Source organism: Colletotrichum lupini, chromosome 1 (assembly GCF_023278565.1).
Source record: "Colletotrichum lupini chromosome 1, complete sequence".
Taxonomy (NCBI): Eukaryota; Fungi; Ascomycota; class Sordariomycetes; order Glomerellales; family Glomerellaceae; genus Colletotrichum; species Colletotrichum lupini.
Genome location: NC_064672.1, coordinates 2,451,849 through 2,472,812, shown reverse-complemented (window position 1 = coordinate 2,472,812; position 20,964 = coordinate 2,451,849). Strand labels below are relative to the sequence as shown.

The 20,964-nt window shown below is 53.6% G+C and overlaps 7 protein-coding genes across 7 annotated transcripts; 4 read left to right on the top strand and 3 right to left on the bottom strand.

The window, feature by feature from the left end:
- Positions 1–543: 543 nt before the first annotated feature.
- Positions 544–3,352, bottom strand: CLUP02_00686 (RNA recognition domain-containing protein; the record flags this gene model as incomplete). Its single annotated transcript, XM_049279733.1, has 6 exons — positions 544–1,014; positions 1,066–1,255; positions 1,313–2,444; positions 2,538–2,640; positions 2,888–3,133; positions 3,215–3,352. 6 exons carry the CDS (start codon positions 3,350–3,352, stop codon positions 544–546), a joined length of 2,280 nt encoding a protein of 759 aa, XP_049135690.1.
- Positions 3,353–3,755: 403 nt separating this feature from the next.
- Positions 3,756–5,762, top strand: CLUP02_00685 (uncharacterized protein; the record flags this gene model as incomplete). Its single annotated transcript, XM_049279732.1, has 10 exons — positions 3,756–3,791; positions 3,880–3,995; positions 4,061–4,189; positions 4,234–4,362; positions 4,429–4,452; positions 4,643–4,769; positions 4,819–4,868; positions 4,939–5,071; positions 5,137–5,356; positions 5,419–5,762. 10 exons carry the CDS (start codon positions 3,756–3,758, stop codon positions 5,760–5,762), a joined length of 1,308 nt encoding a protein of 435 aa, XP_049135689.1.
- Positions 5,763–6,546: 784 nt separating this feature from the next.
- CLUP02_00684 (citrate synthase) lies at positions 6,547–8,238 on the top strand (the record flags this gene model as incomplete). Its single annotated transcript, XM_049279731.1, has 5 exons — positions 6,547–6,654; positions 6,746–6,810; positions 6,875–7,068; positions 7,130–7,873; positions 7,940–8,238. The coding sequence occupies 5 exons, from the start codon at positions 6,547–6,549 to the stop codon at positions 8,236–8,238; spliced, it is 1,410 nt and encodes a 469-aa protein (XP_049135688.1).
- A 1,886-nt stretch (positions 8,239–10,124) lies between these two features.
- CLUP02_00683 (mitochondrial DNA replication protein YHM2) lies at positions 10,125–12,216 on the top strand (the record flags this gene model as incomplete). The annotated part of the gene is made up of 6 exons (XM_049279730.1): positions 10,125–10,215; positions 10,587–10,904; positions 10,974–11,231; positions 11,291–11,338; positions 11,427–12,099; positions 12,162–12,216. 6 exons carry the CDS (start codon positions 10,125–10,127, stop codon positions 12,214–12,216), a joined length of 1,443 nt encoding a protein of 480 aa, XP_049135687.1.
- Positions 12,217–12,470: 254 nt separating this feature from the next.
- CLUP02_00682 (uncharacterized protein) lies at positions 12,471–14,207 on the bottom strand (the record flags this gene model as incomplete). Its single annotated transcript, XM_049279729.1, has 9 exons — positions 12,471–12,509; positions 12,575–12,813; positions 12,857–12,981; positions 13,174–13,295; positions 13,350–13,408; positions 13,463–13,574; positions 13,640–13,721; positions 13,835–14,079; positions 14,175–14,207. 9 exons carry the CDS (start codon positions 14,205–14,207, stop codon positions 12,471–12,473), a joined length of 1,056 nt encoding a protein of 351 aa, XP_049135686.1.
- Positions 14,208–14,755: 548 nt separating this feature from the next.
- CLUP02_00681 (uncharacterized protein) lies at positions 14,756–15,256 on the top strand (the record flags this gene model as incomplete). The annotated part of the gene is made up of 1 exon (XM_049279728.1): positions 14,756–15,256. One exon carries the CDS (start codon positions 14,756–14,758, stop codon positions 15,254–15,256), a length of 501 nt encoding a protein of 166 aa, XP_049135685.1.
- A 2,110-nt stretch (positions 15,257–17,366) lies between these two features.
- On the bottom strand, positions 17,367–17,783 carry CLUP02_00680 (uncharacterized protein; the record flags this gene model as incomplete). The annotated part of the gene is made up of 1 exon (XM_049279727.1): positions 17,367–17,783. One exon carries the CDS (start codon positions 17,781–17,783, stop codon positions 17,367–17,369), a length of 417 nt encoding a protein of 138 aa, XP_049135684.1.
- Positions 17,784–20,964: the final 3,181 nt, after the last annotated feature.

The window sequence follows — 20,964 nt, the reverse complement described above, 5'->3', positions numbered from 1 at the left end:
TGATGGGAGACTGATCCTTCTTCGTGGCCAATGGCAGTAAGACGGTGCCTTCCATGTTACGGACTACCATTTGCCAATGTCTAAATCACCAGGGTGTCACAAAGCTTCACTGAACCAGATGTAGACTAAAACAGTCCTTTTCTTTTTGCTACGTTACAACGGGAGTTTGAGTGAAAAGTCACCCTACAACCAAGAACCAGTTGACCAAACCCTTGAAGCCCAAAAGCCAGCAAGACCACGATACGATAAAGCATCATAGTGCGCGGGTATCGAAAAAAACAAAGTCCTGATCCACCCCCTTTCCTCTCCAAATGAGCTCAGTTACTTTTGGTGTGGGTATTTCCTTTTCTCTCCTTGATATCCTTGCCCAGCTACCTCCCCCATATGAACGCCGGCCCAATGCACACATCCATGATTATCGCAGGCCAAAGGCCAAAGCTCGCGAGGGTCCAGAGGGACGTCGAAACGCAGAAGCAAATAAAGTATACCCCCTTCCATATACAACGCTCAGCGGATCCGAGAGGCCGCGCAGGAGAGAACAACTCAGTTGTCCTTGGCGGCCGGGAACGCGAAGCCGGGAGGGTACGCAGGCATGCCGTTGGGCAAGGTACCGATGCCATAGGGGAATTGCGGAAGCGGCTGAGAGTTGGCCGAAGAGAACTTCTTGTCGTCACGGCGCTGGTCACGGTCGCGGTCGCGGCCACGGCGCCAGCGACCGAGGTCCTCGCGGCTGTCGTCGCGTCCACCACCACGAGTAGAGCGAGGTCCGTGGTTGCCGCTCTTGTCGGTCTGCATGCGGCGGCTGATGGCCTTGGAGGAAACACCATTGCCAATCTCGATATCGGGCTCCTCAACGACCATACCCTCTTCGATGGGCTTACCGCCACTGCCTCCATACTCGGCGGTCAACATCCACTTGCGATCAGCCTCTGTAAGCTTGCTGATAGGAATGATGCTAACGCCCGTACGGTAATCGCTACAGTCGCGCGGACCGAAGCCAACGCCCCAGCGGGTCTAGGTTGTGTCAGTCGAAATACTTGGTGGTCAGAGATCTTTGGGACTTACTCTCAGCTGCGACTCATCATCGTTCTGCGGCATGTTGCCGTTGGCACGCATCTCCATGCCATCCTTGGCACGAACGGCATCCTCGCGGGAGACCATCTTAACGAAGGCGTGTCGCTTGTCCTTGTTAACGATGCAAGACTGAACCTGGCCAAATCGAGTAAAGATGGCACGAAGCTCGTGCTCAGACTGGCTATAAAGGCTGTCAGTCAATGTTCGAATAAGTGAAAATGTTTACGGCTATACTTACTTGACACCGCCGACGAACAGGGTGCGGCTCAGAACCTTGATGTGTCCAGGCTTCAAGTTACGGTCATACTCAACCCACTTGGCATCCGAACCACGGCGCGAGTCACCATGACCACCTTGAGAAGCACTGTGGCTTCCATGGGGGCTACGCTGGCGGTACTCGCTACCATAGCGACCGTCTCTACTGTCGTGACGGCCTCGATCGGGGGAGCGATGTCCATAGTCGTAGCCATTGTCGCGGTCGTGAGAAGAACCACCCGAGTTCCAACGGCGGCCAGGCGATCTAGACCGGGTTGTACGTTCATATTTCCCATTTCCAGCTCCAGCTGAGGTACGAATGTAGCGACTTCCCTCGCTGGTGTCACTGGGCTGAACGGGACCACCCCATCCCTGACCGCTGCCGTAGTAACTCTGGGCCGCGATGGGGAGTGGAGTAGATGTGGTAGAGGGCGTGGGTACAGGCGGTCCCGAAGGAGTAGCGCTGTTTTGATTGCTGGCAGCCGCAAGCGCTGCGACAATTTGCTCCGCGGTGAATCCCGAATTGGCAAACATCTGCATGAGAGCCATTTGCTGACCATTGACTCCCTGAGGAGGCTGAGGGCCAGCTCCTGGAAACGGCAGTCCAACAGGAGGAGCCTGGGGCTGGCCTTGGGCGTATGCATACGGAGTCGCTGTGCTAGGGGGGCCACCAGGGAAAGGAGGCATAGAGTATGGAGCCTGGGGGAACTGGTTGACGGGAGGAGCTGGAGGCGGCGGCGGCGGTTGCTGCTGCTGCTGTGGCGTGGAGCTCTGTAGTCTAGAGAGCAAGTCTTGCAAGTTCTGAGGCACTGCGGGGGTCTGAGTCTGAGCCGGGGCGGGAGGCTGGATATGACCATGGGCCTGGCCGTAATTGTGGCCCTGATTGAAGTTCTGGCCATGTCCGTTACTCTGACTCTGGCTATTCTGCGGCTGGCCGTAGCTCTGGGTCTGAGGCTGGCTCTGGACGGACTGCGTAAGTTTGGCCAGATTGGCGATGATGCTGTTGGCATCAGCAGGACGGGGTTGAGCGGCCGGGGGAGCCGCGGATTTGGATCTGTAGCCCATGGCCTCGACCAAGCCTGGTGGGGGACTACCCTCAGGCGTGTAGGACTGAACTGAACGGGCAGAAGAGTCAGCAAATTGTAAACCCGGGCTAGCACAACGGAGGCAATGAAGCTTGTTGATCATCTGGTGGGATGGTGACATACTCGGGTCAGGCGAAGATTCGATCTTCCGCTGGAAATCATCGAGGACATCAGGAGAGAAAGTGGCAACTCTACGCCATATCTCGAGCAGCTTAAGCAATTTCTCCTACATAAAGGGCAGCAGTGTAAGTAGATTATTCAGCCATGTCAACAGAAAGCAAAGAACATATAGACATCAATGAACGTGTCCGAAAGAGTCTCAAGCGTTCACTCTCACATTGTCCGGTGTGAGGTAGATGAAAGGATGAAGGGCGAAAGACATCCCGGTCCATGTCGGAACCATTATGAGATATGCCAACACACAAAGTATTGTAGTAGAGGGTGCTTCGAAAACTGCAACATTTGATGCGTACCTTTTGGCCTTCGAGGCGCAACTGCACCATGTCACTGATGAGGGTGTGCATGAGACCGGTAATTCGGTGACAACCAGCGCCAAAGGTTCCATCTCTCGCAGAACCATCAACAGGCTGGCCGGACACTCTGGCTTGGTCAAGCCACTTGCGCATCACAGAGTCGATCACGTATAGGACTCCAAGCTTGTAAGGAGCAGAAAACTTCTTGAACGTGGTATACAGCTTCTGGATGAGAACCGACTCATTCTACAGAGAAAGTTTCGAGGTTAGTCTAGGTACTTGGCCAGGCAAGCGAGATGCGACGCTGCGTTCGATATCGTATCGTACCTGAATGTTGTCGACACAGATGGTAGTGATATTAGCAATGCGGTTGGCGGTGACACCAGGAGCCTTGTAATTCTGCATGGGTTCGAGGGCGGCTTCTAGCTCCGCCACAGCAGCGGCGGCAGAAGTCGGGGCAGCCATTCTGCAGGGCGCTCGCTGGCAACTAAGATATGGCGATGGCGATTGTGGTGTTTTTCCTCAGGGGTTTGTCTGCGAGCGAAGTACGATTGGGAAGGTAGATAGTTTGGTTTGGTTGTGGCGGGCAGGCTCGAGGCAAAACAGACGAAGTGCCAGTAGCTAGGGCTTCTTTTTTTTTGCTCTTCGCGGCTTGCAAGAAGGGTTGTTCAAGAAGAGGTTTACTGAGGGCGCGGGGAGGTACGCGACGTCCAGGAAGTGGAAGTAGTCAAGAGTAAAAGAGTGCCACGCTCTTTCCTAGAGTAAAATCAGGCAGGTACGTCCGGTCGCTCCTTCCCTCGATCAACAACTTTTTGTGTGTATTTTGTTTTACAGACCGCGCAGGCAGAAATAAGGTAGATATCCCAAAATGTCGCGCGACGGCAATGTGTCCAGCACTCTAAAGGTACGAATGGATCGAGTTCCTGGATTGGATGACTCTCTACTTTGTACGGACAGAGCGTGCGACGCCTTTTTTGACGAGTCGTCCCAAGGAGGTCACAGAGGAGAATTTTCAAGTGGCAGGAGCCGTCGACGGTCTACTACTTGATTTGATTTCACCCACGGTCGGACTCTTGCGGTCCTCGAAGGCGAAATGCGATGTTCGTCAGTATACGATGATAGTCTCGATGAATACAGTTATCTTATGCTGCCGACGGGATGGGCGTGATGCAGCGTCGCGCTGGAGAGGTTCGTCAGTTTTTCTGAGGGGGAAGGGGGAGTCGTGGTTGGAAAAGAAGAGATTCGGAAGTGGGGATGGAATGGAAGCTGGGACACGTTTGGAGACGGCGCTGGAGGCTTGCCGTGCAGCAGGCGGTGGCACATGGCAGGTGAGGTCGGGTGTGCAGCGTGCCCATGATTACGGCTTTATTCTTGGAGACCAAAGCACCAATCAAAACCATTGGCATCTTTGCCATCAAAGTCATCAAGAGCAGGAGCTCATATCGTTTGCTGAGGTCGGGTGCCCAAGCTTCTTTGTGCCTAAGGCTAAAAGGGAAGTTGCTAAGGCACAGACCTTTTTGCTGACTAGCCGGTCCTCGAAGCGAGATGATGGTTCCACCGCCGAGGTTCTGCCGCGAGGAAGTACTACCTAAGGTACGTAGAAGATGGACTGTACCGGAATGCTAAGGTAGACGGGCTGGTGATGAGCTGGCATAATAAATAAGTGAGAAAGGCCCATTCGACACAGTCGTCTCAATTGCGCTAATATGGAAATAACAGGAGATGCTTTGGGTCCCAGCGCTTGACTTGGCCCAGATTGGCCAGAGCACCTTTCCACATTGGCGTCGCCGGCCCGGACATCAACGGGGAGAGCAAAGATCTTTGTTGTCACGCCCACCCGCAATTATTTCTGCCAGTCTTCATATTGTTCTCATCCACATCCGTATGCGGACAATACCCACCTACTAAATTATCTGGAGAAGGTGTGATAGTTCCCCGGCAACACAACTCTGTTAATCAGAGCTGAAGTTGCCGGCAGACAGTTGCGAAAATACTTCTTATCAGTAGGATCTAAACTTGAAGCTTGACAGATTCCTTTGCAATCGCTACAGCTTGTCAATAATACCACACATACGATTAAATCAATTTTACGTGATAGTCGGGATACATAATCACACCATCTGCCTTTGCTGTGGACGAGCGGAAGCCTCGTTCTACTTCATGTTCTACGGATACGTGACCAGTGTGAGCTTTCTCGGATGAGGCGGTCGAGCTGTGCCGTGGTTGGAAGTTCGCTCCAAGACAGGCAGGAGGGTCGAGAACGCAGTTTTGATTGGTCGAATGCCACACCTGCGGCGGGTTACGGAGCCTCGGAGCTGACGGGAGATGCGCGAGACAGGGCTCGGAGGAGAGCAACAACTTGCATCAACAAGTCCTCCATTGACTTTGGCTCCGGGCGGATACTTGCCAATGGCAACAGGAGCGCAAGCGCTGAGTCCGGACATGCTCTTTGGCGAGGGCCAAATCTTAGTAAGAAAGCGTGAACTCGTGGGGGCCGGGCCGCGATCCCAAGTGCCTGGGGAGGTACACAGTCCCTTCTGAAGTTCAACCGTCGTCCAGTCTCACCGTGAGGCGCATTGTCCTTGGCTACCTTACCTTACCGCCGGGCTACCCACAAAGTCAAGGCTGCGATGTTGTGTTCAACAGATACTTGGAGTTTGGCTTCCGACCTTCGGACGAAGAGCGGATACTCCGAGAGAAGCCGCCCAGATATCCACTTATCTCGGCTTTTCGCGCGCAAGAACGGGGCGTTGTGATACGGGAGGTAAAACTGGAGACTGGAGCAACGACAAACTGGAGTGCGCGATGCAGATTTTCTGGTGGGGCCGACGAGGGACGCTACGTAAAAAGACGGAGACAGGTTCAGGGAGATTGAGATCCCAAGATTGACAGGATAGATTGATTGGAGTCGCCGGTTGGGGGGACCACGGGGGACACGGGGGGCACTGGAGTCTTGGACACTTGTACATTACAGCCGGTACGTATCCTTTTCGCGTCTGCTCGCCTCGCCGGCGTTTGTTTCTCCCTCGTTGCTTGAAGGCCCGGAGAGTGAGTCTTGACCTCAGGTATCAACGGTGTAGAGGTCGTCCGCCACCGCAATTGAAACCTGCTCGAGTAAGGCACACCGGTGTCAAGAAGCAAGGTAGGTGGTAGGTAGCTGGTCTGAAAGGGAGGGATGTCAACGGAGTGCCGGACGGCGGCTGAGCCTCTCAATCAATTCCTGTACGCCATCGCAGATTGAGCGCTATGGCGCGTGTTGAATACCTCGGAAGACGGGCCTGGGCTCGACCTGCATTGGATCTGGGCAGCTTGAGAGCTCAAGGAAAAATTCCATGGTTGGACCGACGTTGGGGGAGCACCTAGGTAGACTGCTACACTGCAGGGCAACCGGCCGGAAGTCTAAGATGGATGGCAGATGTACCTGCAGCGCCAAAACACCTAGCGCAGATACCTCACCCTGCCTGAGAGACAACCCGTATGCCCGCTGAGGTACATTGGTATTTCCGGCCACCTGTGACGTGACCCCCCGAGGGCGGCCCCCCGGTCCAAGTGCGCCTTTGCTTCATATTTTTTTCTATCCCATTACCTGCGGCTTTTTCTTTCCCTCCTTTCCGACCTTCATCCTTCACCAGTTCCTGAAGCCTCACGATACTCTCACAATGTCTGTAGCGCGTCTTTCCACCTCTGCTCTGAGGACTTCCCTCAGAGCCTCCCCTTTCAAGGTCTCGGCTTTCAACGCTGCCCGTTGCTACTCTTCCAAGAACCAGGTAAGTTGCTGCTGCCGTCGCCGTTGTTTCCCTCCGGCCGTCCGGCCCTTCCTTACCTCGGGTATCGTGAAGCTGACACGTTCGCATCTAGACCTTGAAGGAGCGCTTCGCTGAGCTTCTCCCCGAGAAGATTGAGGAGGTCAAGGCTCTGAGAAAGTGAGTGCATAGCCATTGGGCCCCCTTATCGCAACCTCGACAACCGCTAACCTCGCCGTCGCAGAGAGCATGGCTCCAAGGTCATCGACAAGGTCACTCTTGACCAGGTCTACGGTGGTGCTCGTGGCATCAAGTGCCTCGTCTGGGAGGGTTCCGTTCTCGACGCTGAGGAGGGTATCCGTTTCCGCGGCAAGACCATTCCCGAGTGCCAGGAGCTCCTCCCCAAGGCTCCCGGTGGCAAGGAGCCCCTTCCTGAGGGTAAGTCTATGTGTCGCGACAATTTTCGCAATGAATTCTCTTTGCTAACAAAACTTCAAAGGTCTCTTCTGGCTTCTCCTGACTGGCGAGGTCCCTACCGAGCAGCAGGTCCGCGACCTGTCCGCCGAGTGGGCTGCCCGCTCCGACATTCCCAAGTTCGTCGAGGAGCTGATCGACCACTGCCCTACCGACCTTCACCCCATGGCTCAGTTCTCCCTGGCCGTTACCGCCCTCGAGCACACCTCTTCGTTCGCCAAGGCCTACGCCAAGGGTGTCAACAAGAAGGACTACTGGGGATACACCTTTGAGGACTCCATGGACCTGATTGCCAAGCTGCCCACCATTGCCGCTCGCATCTACCAGAACGTCTTCAAGGGCGGCAAGGTCGCCGCTGTTGAGAAGGACAAGGATTATTCCTTCAACTTCGCCAACCAGCTCGGCTTCGGCAGCAACACCGACTTCGTCGAGCTGCTCCGTCTCTACCTCACCATCCACACTGACCACGAGGGTGGCAACGTCTCTGCCCACACCACCCACTTGGTCGGCAGTGCTCTGTCCTCCCCCTTCCTTTCCGTTGCTGCTGGTCTCAACGGTCTGGCCGGTCCTCTCCACGGTCTTGCCAACCAGGAGGTTCTCAACTGGCTCACTGAGATGAAGAAGTCCGTTGGCGACGACCTCAGCGACAAGGCCATCACCGACTACCTCTGGTCCACCCTGAACGCCGGCCGTGTCGTTCCCGGTTACGGCCACGCCGTCCTCCGCAAGACTGACCCCCGTTACTCTGCCCAGCGCAAGTTCGCCCAGGGTACGTATCCACCATGAATGACAATCCAGATTCGACGTAAGAATGAGAATACTGACAACCCTACAGAGAAGATGCCCAACGACCCCATGTTCCAGCTCGTCTCCCAGGTCTACAAGATCGCCCCCGAGGTCCTCACCCAGCACGGCAAGACCAAGAACCCCTACCCCAACGTCGACGCCCACTCCGGTGTCCTCCTCCAGTACTACGGTCTTACCGAGGCCAACTACTACACCGTCCTCTTCGGTGTTTCCCGCGCCATCGGTGTCCTTCCCCAGCTCATCATCGACCGCGCCCTCGGTGCCCCCATCGAGCGCCCCAAGTCCTTCTCCACTGCCAAGTGGGCCGAGCTTGTCAAGAAGATCTAAATGTGTACGCTTAGAAGAAGATGATGATGATGGCGGAAGAGAGAAAAACGGAGGCGCGCCTGCGGATGCAAGTAATTTTGCGTGCGCGGGAAAGGCATCAGGGTCGCATGAGCGATCAACAATAGACATGAAAGGCAGCGTGTTGTTTCAGTCAGGGTGGATAGAAAAGCTTTGGGCGATACCATCCACTGCGCTTGTACAATACCGAGAAGGGCTGCTTTTACCGGGAATTACTGGGTTGTTTTAGTTACCTTGGGGCCGAGGCTGGCTTGCGTCCGAATACACATTTACGAATTTGAAGTTATAAAGATGTTCCTTTACTTGCATTGATCCTTGCTTTACCATTTACTCGGTACACTGACCATGGTCTATTCTCGAAGCTTGGTGCGCATGATGCGACGATGTTGAACTTGAGACGGAGCGGGAAAGGGATGGATTTGCCGATGTCTGCGCGCCTCTGGACGTGACAGGCGAAGCCATGCGCGCAGCGTGGCGCCGCGATGCTTGGACACGCGGCCGGACTCGAGCTATGCAAGTTTTGGAGTCGAGCTTCTGCAGGCACGCGCACACCAGGAGTTCGTGTCACTTTCAAACTTGTGATGTCTTACATAATCTCAAACTACGGTACCACCTTGTACTGCATAATATCCGTAGTCTTACTGTATGTAATCCACACCTCCCCTCGGGTTGGTTATACCCCAATCGATGTCCGGCGTGGGAAAGACAGCTTTTGAGCCTTGAGTACTCCGTAAGAAAAGAGGAACCTGGTGCAGGAGCAAGTGGTTCCGGCTCAGGGATGTAGTTCCGGGTTTTGTGCAATGTGATGGAGTCGGATGGTTTAATTGGATAAGGGTTGAAGGCTTCTTACCGTGAGGCTGACGCGGTGGTACTGGGAGATCTTACGGGGGGAGTAAATGGATTTTGGTGGCTGTGGATTGCCAAAAAAGGGATTGTCGATTCTACGGCGTACGGCTGGTGAGTCTGAGAGATTAGAGCTTGATACCCAGTCAGAGGCGGGAATCGGAGGGAGGCAGTTTGGGACGGGGGCGGTTGAGGCTTTGGCAGTCGGAAGATCCCCACGGAATTTTGCGTTGAGCTCTCCAGATGGGGACAAGGCTGGAAGCTGTTGGGGAGGGTTGAGCTCCAAAAAAGGACCCGGCGGGGCGCGTGGGCGCCTTCTTCGGTTTCTTGAATCTTTTGGTGCTCTTAGTGCCCGTTTTGGTGTGGTTGGCGGAGAACCCACGGGCCAGTCCGTGGCACGGCGGACCTGTTGATGCGAGGCCTCGAGGTACGGACCCTGTTTTCTTCTGCGTGAGCTTCGAGCTTCCTTTTGTCTGGTTGAAATCCAATGTTGCAGGCGGCACAACTCCCTTTCCAAGCTGTGGCTGTAATGGGACTCACTGATGTGTGCCTTGTTATCTGAGGTGAGGTGAGGTAAGCAAGCCGCCGAGGGAATATTGGCTTGCTGCAGTTCATCCTCGTAAAAGTACCCGAAGGATAGCTGACATGGGATACGATTGTTTGTAGTGGATGTGTACATGCCAATAGCTCGTACCTGCTTCCAAAGCTGCTGCTAATACAACCAGATATACTTGGTAGTCAACTACGGATATACGCACTTCTAAATGAGGTCTATGAGCAGCACAATGCACAGGGAGAGAGGGACGATGAGAGGGAGTCGAGTCTTACGACAATGCTTGGACAGCCGGCATCGTCTCAAGTCATGGGCGCACACGTCTCACTTTTATCGCATTCCCATCTCCATGCCACACACTCTCTCTCCGAGCTGTCCAGGAAGCCGATCTACTGTAGGTATCTTTTGCTTGCCAGTAGGGACACGGAGTACCTTACTTCGTACTCAAAGATGCAAAGTACCGGCGGGAGACATGAGGTGCCCAGTCAAGCTTACATACGCTGCTACAACCATTGGGGGAGACTTCAGACAAGGGGCTCTCGGCCGCCCGTTATGCTTCAAGGGTTGAGTACCTGAGAGGAAACATCTAACTCTGTCTGGTCGTCTGTATCGCATAGCCCGTCCAACAACCATCTACTAGGTTGTCCGAGGTGATACTCGGGTGAATAGCCTAACCTAGGGCTGTCAGATCGGTCCTCCGATCAAGGCCAAGTCCAAGGCTAAAAAGCCCAATGGAGTCCAAAGTTGACCCGGTTCCAAGCTCATCAAAGCCCGCCCTAGGAAGATAGACTGGAGAGAGAGAGAGCGAGCATTGAGTGTGGGCTGGGACCAAAAAAATTGAGGAGCTCCAGCATTCAGGTAGCCCACCCCTGCCCCTGCCTTGCCTTTGCTCACTGTTCCCTCCCAAATCCACACCAATTCCCACGTGCAAAAGGCGCCTGCTCCCACGTCCGCTCAGTCACGGAGAGCTCCTGCTTCTGTTTCTTCGGTTTCTTGTCACTGAGAACGCACGCTTCCACCCCCGAACTAGCAACCAAAACCAGTCCAGTCCCCCGGGCGCCTAACTTTCAAACGAACACATCTCTCCTCACCTCATACACAAAAGTCACCTGTGACCTCGGCCTTCCTCCGAGATACACCTATCAACACACAGCTCGAATATCCGAGGTCATTCCCAGCCCTTTTTTTTATCCCGCAACCTACCGCATTTTCCCCCATTCCTCGCTTGGCTCCATTCCCAAGCATCTACCCCGTACTTTCCATTAAACCTCCCGCCGCACCTCGCATCCCCCGCGAAGAAGCACCCTCCTCCCTTGGTCAGGGCCCCTTTCCGTCATCACAAGTAGCAGAGCCATGGTTGCCGTCGCCACTATGCCCGCCCCCATCGGGGAGCCCCAGAAGCTGGAGAAGAAGCCCGTCAAGTTCTCCAACTTGCTGTTGGGCGCCGGTCTGAACATGTTCGAGGTCACCACGCTTGGCCAGCCGCTCGAGGTCGTCAAGACCACCATGGCTGCCAACCGTGGCGACGGCTTTGGCACTGCCCTGGGCCGCATCTGGGGTCGTGGTGGTGTCCTTGGTTGTGAGTAAACTCCCCATCCTCAATTCCGATGATTCTCGTGATTCTCGTGATTCTCCGAGATGACGACTGGGAATCAATCCGTCAATCGAGCTGCTTATCGCGGCCCGGTTGATTGATTGCTTGATGCCGAAGCTCTCCAGAAGACAAATCACTCCGCAAGCAAGAAGCATCACTGACATTTCTCCTCCCTCACAGTCTACCAGGGTCTCATCCCCTGGGCCTGGATTGAAGCCTCCACCAAGGGCGCCGTCCTTCTCTTCGTCGCCTCCGAGGCCGAGTACTACGCACGCAACGCTGGTGCTTCCGAGTTTGGTGGTGGTATCATCGGTGGTATCACCGGTGGTGTTGCCCAGGCCTATGCCACCATGGGTTTCTGCACTTGCATGAAGACGGTCGAGATCACCAAGCACAAGGTTGCCTCCACTGGCGTCCCGCCTCCCAGCACCTTCCAGACCTTCATGGGTATCTACCGCAAGGAGGGTATCAGGGGCATCAACAAGGGTGTCAACGCCGTCGCTATCCGTCAGATGACCAACTGGGGTTCCCGTTTCGGTCTCTCTCGTCTGGCCGAGCAGGGCATCCGCGACGTAAGAGGCAAGAAGGACGGTGAGAAGCTCGCCGCCTGGGAGAAGATTCTTGCTTCCGGTCTCGGTGGTGGTCTGTCCGCCTGGAACCAGCCTATTGAGGTCATCCGTGTCGAGATGCAGAGCAAGAAGGAGGACCCCAACCGACCCAAGAAGATGACGGTCGGAAACACTTTCCGTTACATTTACTCCACCAACGGTATCTCCGGTCTCTACCGTGGTGTTGCTCCTCGTATTGGTCTCGGCGTTTGGCAGACGATTTGCATGGTTGCTTTGGGTGATATGTGAGTTGCCCCCACCCCTTTCGTCACATAACACGGACAGAACTAATCATTGGGAACTACAGGGCCAAGACTTACGTCGAGAAGGTCACCGGCGACAAGGTCACGGCTAAGCATTAAGATGGCGTTACATGGGGGAATATAGACCAATACCTGGAATGGTCGTTGGACTGAGGATGGGGCTGGCTAGCTGACCTGGTCAAAGGCGGACTCCGTGTGGGGGAGCTGTTGTAGCTTACCTTACCAGTAGCACGGATGAATCCCGCCGTGGCCCCGTGCGAGTAACATCCCCGGGGCTCAGCGTCTGTATCTGTTCTTCATCTGGCTTTATGCTTATCTTAGAGACTACTCGTTATGGGCTGCATTTTGCGCCCTCAGAACCATATATGAAAGATTCGTAGACTTTGTTGTCTCTGCTGTTCGTGATAGTTTGTTACAAGTGGATTGGGAGTGAAGACAGGTACATCACCACACTTACAGTACGGAACAAAGTCCGCTCGAGGCCCGGGAATGAGGTTGCCTGGCTCCCGGACCGGCCGAGCGCAAGGAGTTCGGATGCGGGTCCGGGGGGAAGCTTGTTTACCCGCGCGGGCTGCGACTTTGACGGAGTCCACATCCGCTGAAACGCATCGTCGGCGCCGGTGGTGTGGTTCCCTCTCTCTCGCTGGGGTTCTGGCGGCGGCTGTGTGGTATTTGTGGAACGTATTCTCCCCGCTCCTTTCGTTGCATTGACAACATATCGTTCTATCAATGGACCTACCACGGTAAGCGGGTGTCTGGGGAGGTGGGAGAGCCTTCAGGGAGCTGCTTCTAGGGAGAGCGAAGATGGGTGACAGCTGGTTGTGACGGGATATGCTTATACAGGTCTTTCTCATATCACGCTCACTTTCTATTGATCGAGTTGCTTTAGCTTACTGGGAAGGAGGGTTTGTCTAGCTTTCTCTCACAGATGGATCTTTTTGTGGGTTTCCTATGTTTGACCTCTTTCTTGCCTTACTTACCTTATGAAATGATCAACGGTGTAATCATTCGACTTCGCTGTGTGATCTAGATTACGGGAATTCGTTAACGGTGTACCATTCGTACTTTCCGTTGGGTTTCTCTTCGTGTTGGTGTATACACCATGTGCCAGTGGGGTGACAAGCCTGTCGGCTTGCACGAAGCCCGACATCGTACGTTGAACTGCGGATGGAGGTCGACTACGGGAGGGGTGTTTTATGGTTTGCCTTCAGCCCTCCATGCCGGCCATCTACCATCGACATCTGAATGAGGTTGTCTGGAAAGGTGGGACCATGCATGATATATGCGTAGTCTAGAGTGTCAGGTTCCTGTCGAGCGGGTAATAAGCTTTTCTGGTCTCATGTACCAGGGCGGAGCATAGATTTGGAAAGGGGAGCCGGCCAGTGGAGGCCTTCTGCAGCCTCGGGAGGATGGGGTACGAAGTATTCTATGGCCGCAGATGTACGAAGCTCTTCGGGCTGAAGTATGCGCGCGAAGAAGGAACATGGATGAGCGATTATAGCTAAGCAACGGAATGAGGGACATGTAAGTCCAGATTTTGAACCGCGTAAAGTTCCGAACGTCGGGGAAGGCAGTAGACCCTGATGGACGAGGATACCGTCTGTCTACGGGACATTCATACGGCGGCATGTACGTGTGAAGGCAAACATTCAAATTAAACATCTACGGTTTAGAAGCTAGACAGAAGATCTAAATACTCCCCTTGACTCTCCTGGACAGATAACCCAACGTTAATCGTTTGTTGTTAGATGAGCTGAGAAGGAGCATGCTACTTGTACGGGAGCGGAATGGGATAGTGAATGGCAGGATAATTGAACAATAAGCCAGTACAACGGTGCCCCAAAATATTGCAGCACTGAGTTTCAAAGGAGGCGTCATCGGCGGATGGAGGCTATGTATGGCTGGGCCGCGGTTGCGGAAAATCATTTGATATATTGACAGCCGCTCAATGTTAATTGGGCCCTTTTCGCGTTAATCACTCAGGGTCCTCGATATCTTATTTCTTCTCCTCCTACGAAGTCTATTTCATTCTAGATAGTGAATATTGGAACGCAGACCACCCTGTTGGTATTTGGGGGGTTCGAAGCCATCATGGGCAAGAATTTGGCGTGTAATTTTTGAAAAGTTTGGTCATTGCATAAAATAGTCCCCGTCAGGGAGGCGTCGGCATTCACAGATACATACTATATTCTATTGTTCAATAGTATGTCCCAGGCTTGTCTCGTGCATGAAATCACCAAGGTAGATGTCTCTAGAGAAGCATGAGCTTTCTCCGGACCCATTCCACAGTTCTCCCTGAGCCTCTCTCGCCTTCTGTAAAGGCGGCTTATTATATATCAGTCAGGCAACTGGCTAGCTAACTGAAAACCTTTTCTCGTTCTTGGTCGTCTAACGAAAAGCAACACCAAGTTCAGCCGCCTAGCCCTCCTCGACGTTTTCAACGTTTTTCCGGCACTTACATCAGAGCTGAAGGGCACAGAGACTCCCCTTTTTCAGCAAATAACGCGCCCACTCGTTCCATCTTTACAATCTTAGACGGACATCATTCACATCCTTCTCTCTCTCTCTCCCAATAATCAAACGGGTACAAATCTCATCAACTCAACCTTGACTTCGTCCAAACCCTTCTCCAAGAACCATGAAGTCCCCAATCACCCTCCTCCTCCTCTTCCTCGCCACGACAGCAACCCTCGTCTCGGCCATCAAACCAGGCGGCAAGGGCCCCATGAACATGCCGCGCGAGAGACAACACATGTGGCAGCAGGTCGCCTGCAAGCGCGGCCACGGCAACACCTTTGTCACCCCCTTCAAGCTGACGGCCCTCGTCGACGAGGACGTCGGCGCCGTCTGCCACCGCCTCTGGCACAACCTCAAGCGCACCGACCTCGCGTGCGCGCTGCCCAGCAAGCCCGTCTGCGAGGACCGCGGCGACAAGTCGATCCAGGAGAAGAGGCTCTACTGGAGCTTCGACGTCTTCGCGACCTGCCCGGCCCTCGCGGTCGACTCGGCGTGGTACGAGAGCACGGGGAACATCTGGGGCAAGTCGAACTGCAACGAGGGCCTGTACATGTACGACGACCTGCCTGAGTTGCCGTTTCCTTATAAGAAGCAGCGTCCGGCTGCGACTGGGACGGCTTGAGGGTTGTGCTTGGAGACAAGAATTTGGAAAGGCTTACGCTGTACGATGAGATAACTTGGGGAGGAGGTGGTGACGCTATCAGTCAGATATTACGGCAATTGGGGATGGGAGGTTGATGTTGGAATTCCCTGAGCGGGTTTGTGGACTGCTCTCTTCGTGGCTTCTCTTCGACTTGTGTTTTCCTACTTGTAGCGGGCTACTTGATGAGGTTTCTCATCAAGAGAGCCTCGTCATATCTTTCCGTGTTATTGATTATCCTGTGCAACCTCCCATCTAGCCCCTCCTCAGGATACTAGAACTCAAGCTAATAGTCGTCACTCTCAAATGGAAAGGAGGCATGAGATGAATCATCTGTGGCGAGCGTCTTCTCATTGTCAGTGTTTACTGTCGATGGCAGTGATGATTTCAGTAGGTCAGAAAGGCGGGGGCCGATGAGTCAGAGGTATTGACATCCGTGGCTCGTTTGAAGCCATACCAATGAGCCTCGCGGAGAATCAAAGATATGATGATCTCAAAAAAATCTGCTTCCTAGAGGAAGCTTGTAGGTCTCTCACAGCTTTCGTGAACGAGTACGATACACAGCTTATCTTGAGGGTAGGCAGACCAACAATATGCCTCCTTTTAACGTCGACCCGAAAGATCAAGCGAGTCTCCTCAAGAGCATCTTTCTTCCATTGCCTATGACCAGTTAGACCCCATCACCATTGACGCATAAAAGGTTTCGTATGGTATAGTCCTCTTGCGGCGCTCTCCATAGCCTGGTCTTCAGTATTTACGCAAAACAAGGCGGTTATCGATGCCGGGTTCTAAATCTTGTTGTTGCGGTTTCCAAATAAAGAAGCCCCTATCAACGCCGATTCGAACATGGAGCCTGTGAATATTGCCAAGGTCACAGAGTGTCAGAGAAGGCAGTCGTAGAGGATGGGGGAATGATTAGATCAACACATCTCCAGCAATACGGAGCGCTGAAGTCCAGTTCATGTATGCCAATCCGGGTTTCACACTCTCGACCAGAACAATCATAGGCAAAGCCCATCTCGTATCGAAAGGCGAACCCTCGCCGAAAAAAGTCAAAGACTCAGACTTGTCCTCACAACATTCAATCGTATTTGAAGAGAAGGGAGCTAAATAGCCGAGTAGGTACGATTACAAGCCAATGACCATAGACCCCGCCCTCTCTGACATGCCCGGCAAGACGAGAGCAAGATGGCATTTCCATCCTCTCCAGTTCGTCAACACGACAAACCACCCCTTTCCAATGCTCCAACAGTTATCAGTTTTGAACGTGATGCTGGCTCATCTCACTTGATACCTTGCCTGACAGCCCAAGAACTGACTTACACGCACACAAGCACAGCCGCAAAAGTCTTCGGCCTCGCCAGAGCCACAAAGTCAAAACTCAAAAGTCAAAAGTCCAAACCCCCTTGTAGCTTCGCTCCCGGAGATTCTCGCATTCGCGAATCTGAGAAAGAAAGTATGGGATACCTGAGAGCCTTGATAGCTCCTCCTAATAAAGGCTTACAACCACAGCCTCAACCATCCGAATCTCCATGAGCTAGTCAGCCAGCAAACCTCATTATGCATTGCATTGTCGGGCTGACTGAGATGACAGAGGTACAACTACGACCCAACCGACGACGAAATTCTCTCTCAAGTATCGGACGACAGGATCCCCGGCTCAAGACTGCGATCCCGTCTGCTCGGAGCGCCCTGATATCTGACGATTCCCTCACTTAGACCTTCAGTACCACCACTCTCCCTACAAGGCACAATCATCATCGGGGAAGAAGCACAAGGTTGATCGCAAAGTAACAGCAATACCGGTAGGAGTCTGCTGCCATTCAATGCGCTCACGTGCCATTTCAATGACCCACCAAACTCGAGAGTTCAAGTACGCAGCCGCATGTGTGAACCAACCCGACTGAATAAACGTCACCGTAAAGAATAAACCTGTACAGTTTTGCTAGTCCGGCCAGTCGGATTCTTAACCACTGACACATGCCACATGGGACGTTCCATTGGAGGAGAAGTATATTCCAAATCCCATATCAAAGCTTCCCCAATCTTCCTGCCCGTCGGGTATTTCATAGAAAACCATAGCGCAGACATTTCATTTCTGCCTCAAAGTCCAAAAAAAAGTTTTCATCCCTACTTTATCTTTGGTCTGACCTTTCAATGGGAGCTTGGACGGAGAAGGACAATGCCGCAGGCACTGTGCACGAAGTACGGAGTAACAGGTTCTGTGACATGCCATGCCATGCCATCCCTCCCGTCTACAACCCAACCCACCCCGCAATATCAATGAAACTCGAAACGCGTCGGGCATGAAGGAAACAAAACGAAACGCATAAAATGGAAACGCTCTAGAATAGGGATGCCACGAGGGGAAAAAGAGGAAACGATTCACGACAGGAAGAGAAGGAAACAAAAGACCGGATGAACAGGTCGGCTGTGCTTTGCTTGATGTTTCGTCCGGCAATTGGACGCAACCAAGGTAAGTAGACAATAGTTGCAAGATGAATCGCATTGCTACTGCTATAACAGCAGCTCTCCGTCACTCGCAGAGAGAAAAGAGAACCAATCCCATTCTACTTTCTTAGCGTGGGAGAGTTTGAAGAGATTTTTTTCTGCTTGCGCAAAAGCTTATCTGTCTTATTACTTTCCCAGTCATATCGCAACTTTGGATCAGCGGTTGCTAATGGTCGCCAATGGTTGCCAATCTGCGACCGGCGGGCTTGGCCTTCCCCGTATTACATGACTATTTCATGACCCCGAGCACGCAAAAAGAGGGCAGATCGGCCCCAGCCAGCCAGCAATTCGCAAGTTCATCAATCGCACTGTACGCAGTTGTCCAGACTGTCCCTCGTATACCAATACAATCGTCACTCCAAGGGAGAAGGGACAGAGAGTTGTTGCAAGGACGAAAAACGATCGAGTGTCGTCGCAAAATGACCCCCCCCCCCCCCCCCCCCAACGCCTCAAAAGAAGCCACAACCGACCCGGTGTCTGCCGCTAGGGCCCAGGCAAGCGCAGGATAGAGTGCCTTCGGCGGCTTTCCTGAAGAGGTTGGTCGTTTCCCCCTGTTGCCATGGAGAGCCAAGAAAACAGTCAATAGTGTGTCCCCCAAATCCACGACAAACAAACAACAAGACAATAACACTAGGTTGTGCACCCCCCCGGGAAAAGGCAAAAGCCATGGCGGTTTCACAGCGTTCCGTCTGAGAATCGACACGATCTCTAGCGGTTGGTCACTTGCATGACACCTAATAATCAGTAAATCATACCCAAGGTACCCGGTCCCCACAGCCCGCCGCCGGTCCAACTTGCAAGGCTACGGTGGCCCGCCCGGTTGCGAGCAGAACCCTTCCCCTAAAGACAACTACCTGTGGTGTTGTGGGTTGTCGAGATGGGCAAGGCGGTAAGTGAGTTGGCACACAGTTAGGTGATCGCAATTGGTGGCCGCAGCGGCCATCCCTCATCATCCCACACCATGCCGCTGCAACCCGCTTTCAACATTGCTTCTAGAAGGGCGGAAAGCGGACACGCACCAACGGAGAGCGGGCGGACGGGCGGGTTCTGCTGATGCTGCTGGTGCTAGCATGCTCCAATTCTCTTCCTCCCGCAACCCTCTCTCTCTGCTGCTTGTTGGCCGTTGGCGTGCTGGCTGCATCGCTGCATCGCTGGCGGCATGTGGGGACAAACATCGTGAGTGGTTGCGGTTTGGTCGAGCGAAGCTCCGTTAGTGTCCTGTTCCTGTACCGGATATCTCTGCAGGACACTGGAGCATCTGCAGGATTGCCGCGGCTCAAAGTCGAAAAGATGGAGACCCCAATCAAACCGCAAGATCCATCCAGCCAAGCAGCGCGTAAAGAGGGTTCGGCTCCGTATTGCCCTAGAATGCATGGTCAGTTCCGGGAGTGGATTGGCGTGCCAATCGCCGGTTCTCCCCCATGAGCCCATAGAACCCAACTGAACCCTTCCGACTGATAGACGGAGACTGCCCGGTCTAACGCTTCACGATGGGGCTCCTTAACACGGGACGCCTTAAGAGCAAGGCCTGGGAAACCGCGGCACACACCGCGAAAGAAACCGGGTCTTGTTCCCGGGCAGGAGCTGAAGCGGGAACTCTGGGCCATAAGACCATAATCAGAGGAGCCAGTCAGCCACTGACTCGTCTCCTTTGCCGTTTCTTCTTAGTTACTCATAGTAACGGGGGCGGTCGCCGGCATCCCTTGATCCTATCGAGTATAGAGGCAAGGCCCATAGCCCATGGTAATGGACCGAAGCAAGAAACGGCCCGTAATCGTTAGCCAACGGCAACTCCACGCAGCGCCGTCACAGGGAGCCAGGGCCACAATCATTAATGAACCCTCACCGCTTGATGACGAAGTGCCGTGTGGAATGTCACCAGATGTTTCCCGGTGCTTTGGTCTCTCGTAATATCCCAGAGACCCAGCCAGCCGCCCAGGTTGGCCTGTCCTGTATGCTCTCAAGGTTATCTAGTTTTTCGAGATTCGACGTTGTACGTCCATCTCTGACTGGCTGGCGAACTGCGAACCGAGAGCAGATTCAGATTGTCAACGACAAAGAATTACGCTGTCCAGTTGCAGGCTTTTCTTCTTCTCCTTGGTTCAGGTTTCACCTTCATTGGCCTGTTTCAGGCTCTCGCCCAGCTGCTACCCCAAGATGTCGTCTCGACCTCTGCCATGTCGTACGCATGCGACCTCGTAGACAGCAATCAGCCGCCTGGATGCGATGCTGTAGGCTATCCTTGACGTTCCATTGCCGACAAGGGAAAGAAAATGAGATGGCTGGCGATGTCGCGCCGCAGCGCCGTAGCGAGTCGGGTCGAGTCAAGCACGTCGTGCCGACTTTAGACGGTGGTCGGATCAACGCTGGCCGCAGACACTGGCCGCATATCTGCGCTGGTTGACGGTCTTAGGTCTGACAGCATTCCATCGTTGACCTAATGCTTCCGGAACTTTTCGAAGCGTCTTGGCCGCAGCTGCAGCTAGACGGATCCCTCAGGTACGAACTTTGGCGAAATGCAGCTATTCGCTATGTTGTACATGTCGCAATTCTCCATATCTCGAAATTTGCTTCAAATCCACATTCGTCCCGTTGCAAGTTGGAACAGCCCTGTGAGTTGGGATGACGTCTGTCGTGGAGGCAGAACGCATTGAGCAATTTCAATCGGATGAAATGATGCGGGAAATCGGCAGACTCATGATCTACTTCAGCTCATTAAGGCAAATCGAAATTTGACATGAGCTCCAGACCAAACCCTATCTGGCCTGTGCTGGCCCCTGTGGTGATGGAGATGTAAACAAACGTGATGGGTACCCATCTCACCCACAGCTTAATGTCCGAAAATACCAGGGTTTATCGACGGAGACGGTGCCATGATGCAAATGAGTGAGCATGCCAACCGTGCCCTATTCTGACAGGGTTCTACGCGCCATCAATTAGACCTTTCTCGCGTCCAGTGCTTGCCTTTCTCGTCACTCGTTGGCATTAGCAGTCAGTATGTGATGTCGCAACGAGACGGAAAAGGCCTGGTAAGCTGTAACACGGCGACTCGAGTGAGAATCCCATCCACGTCCAATATTGTGCGTTATCGATCCGGGGGCCACTCCGCCATTGTCTGTCATAGTAATCCCCGCTGACAAGCCCATCGGCTCCGGAGACGGATGGATGGTCTTGTCACC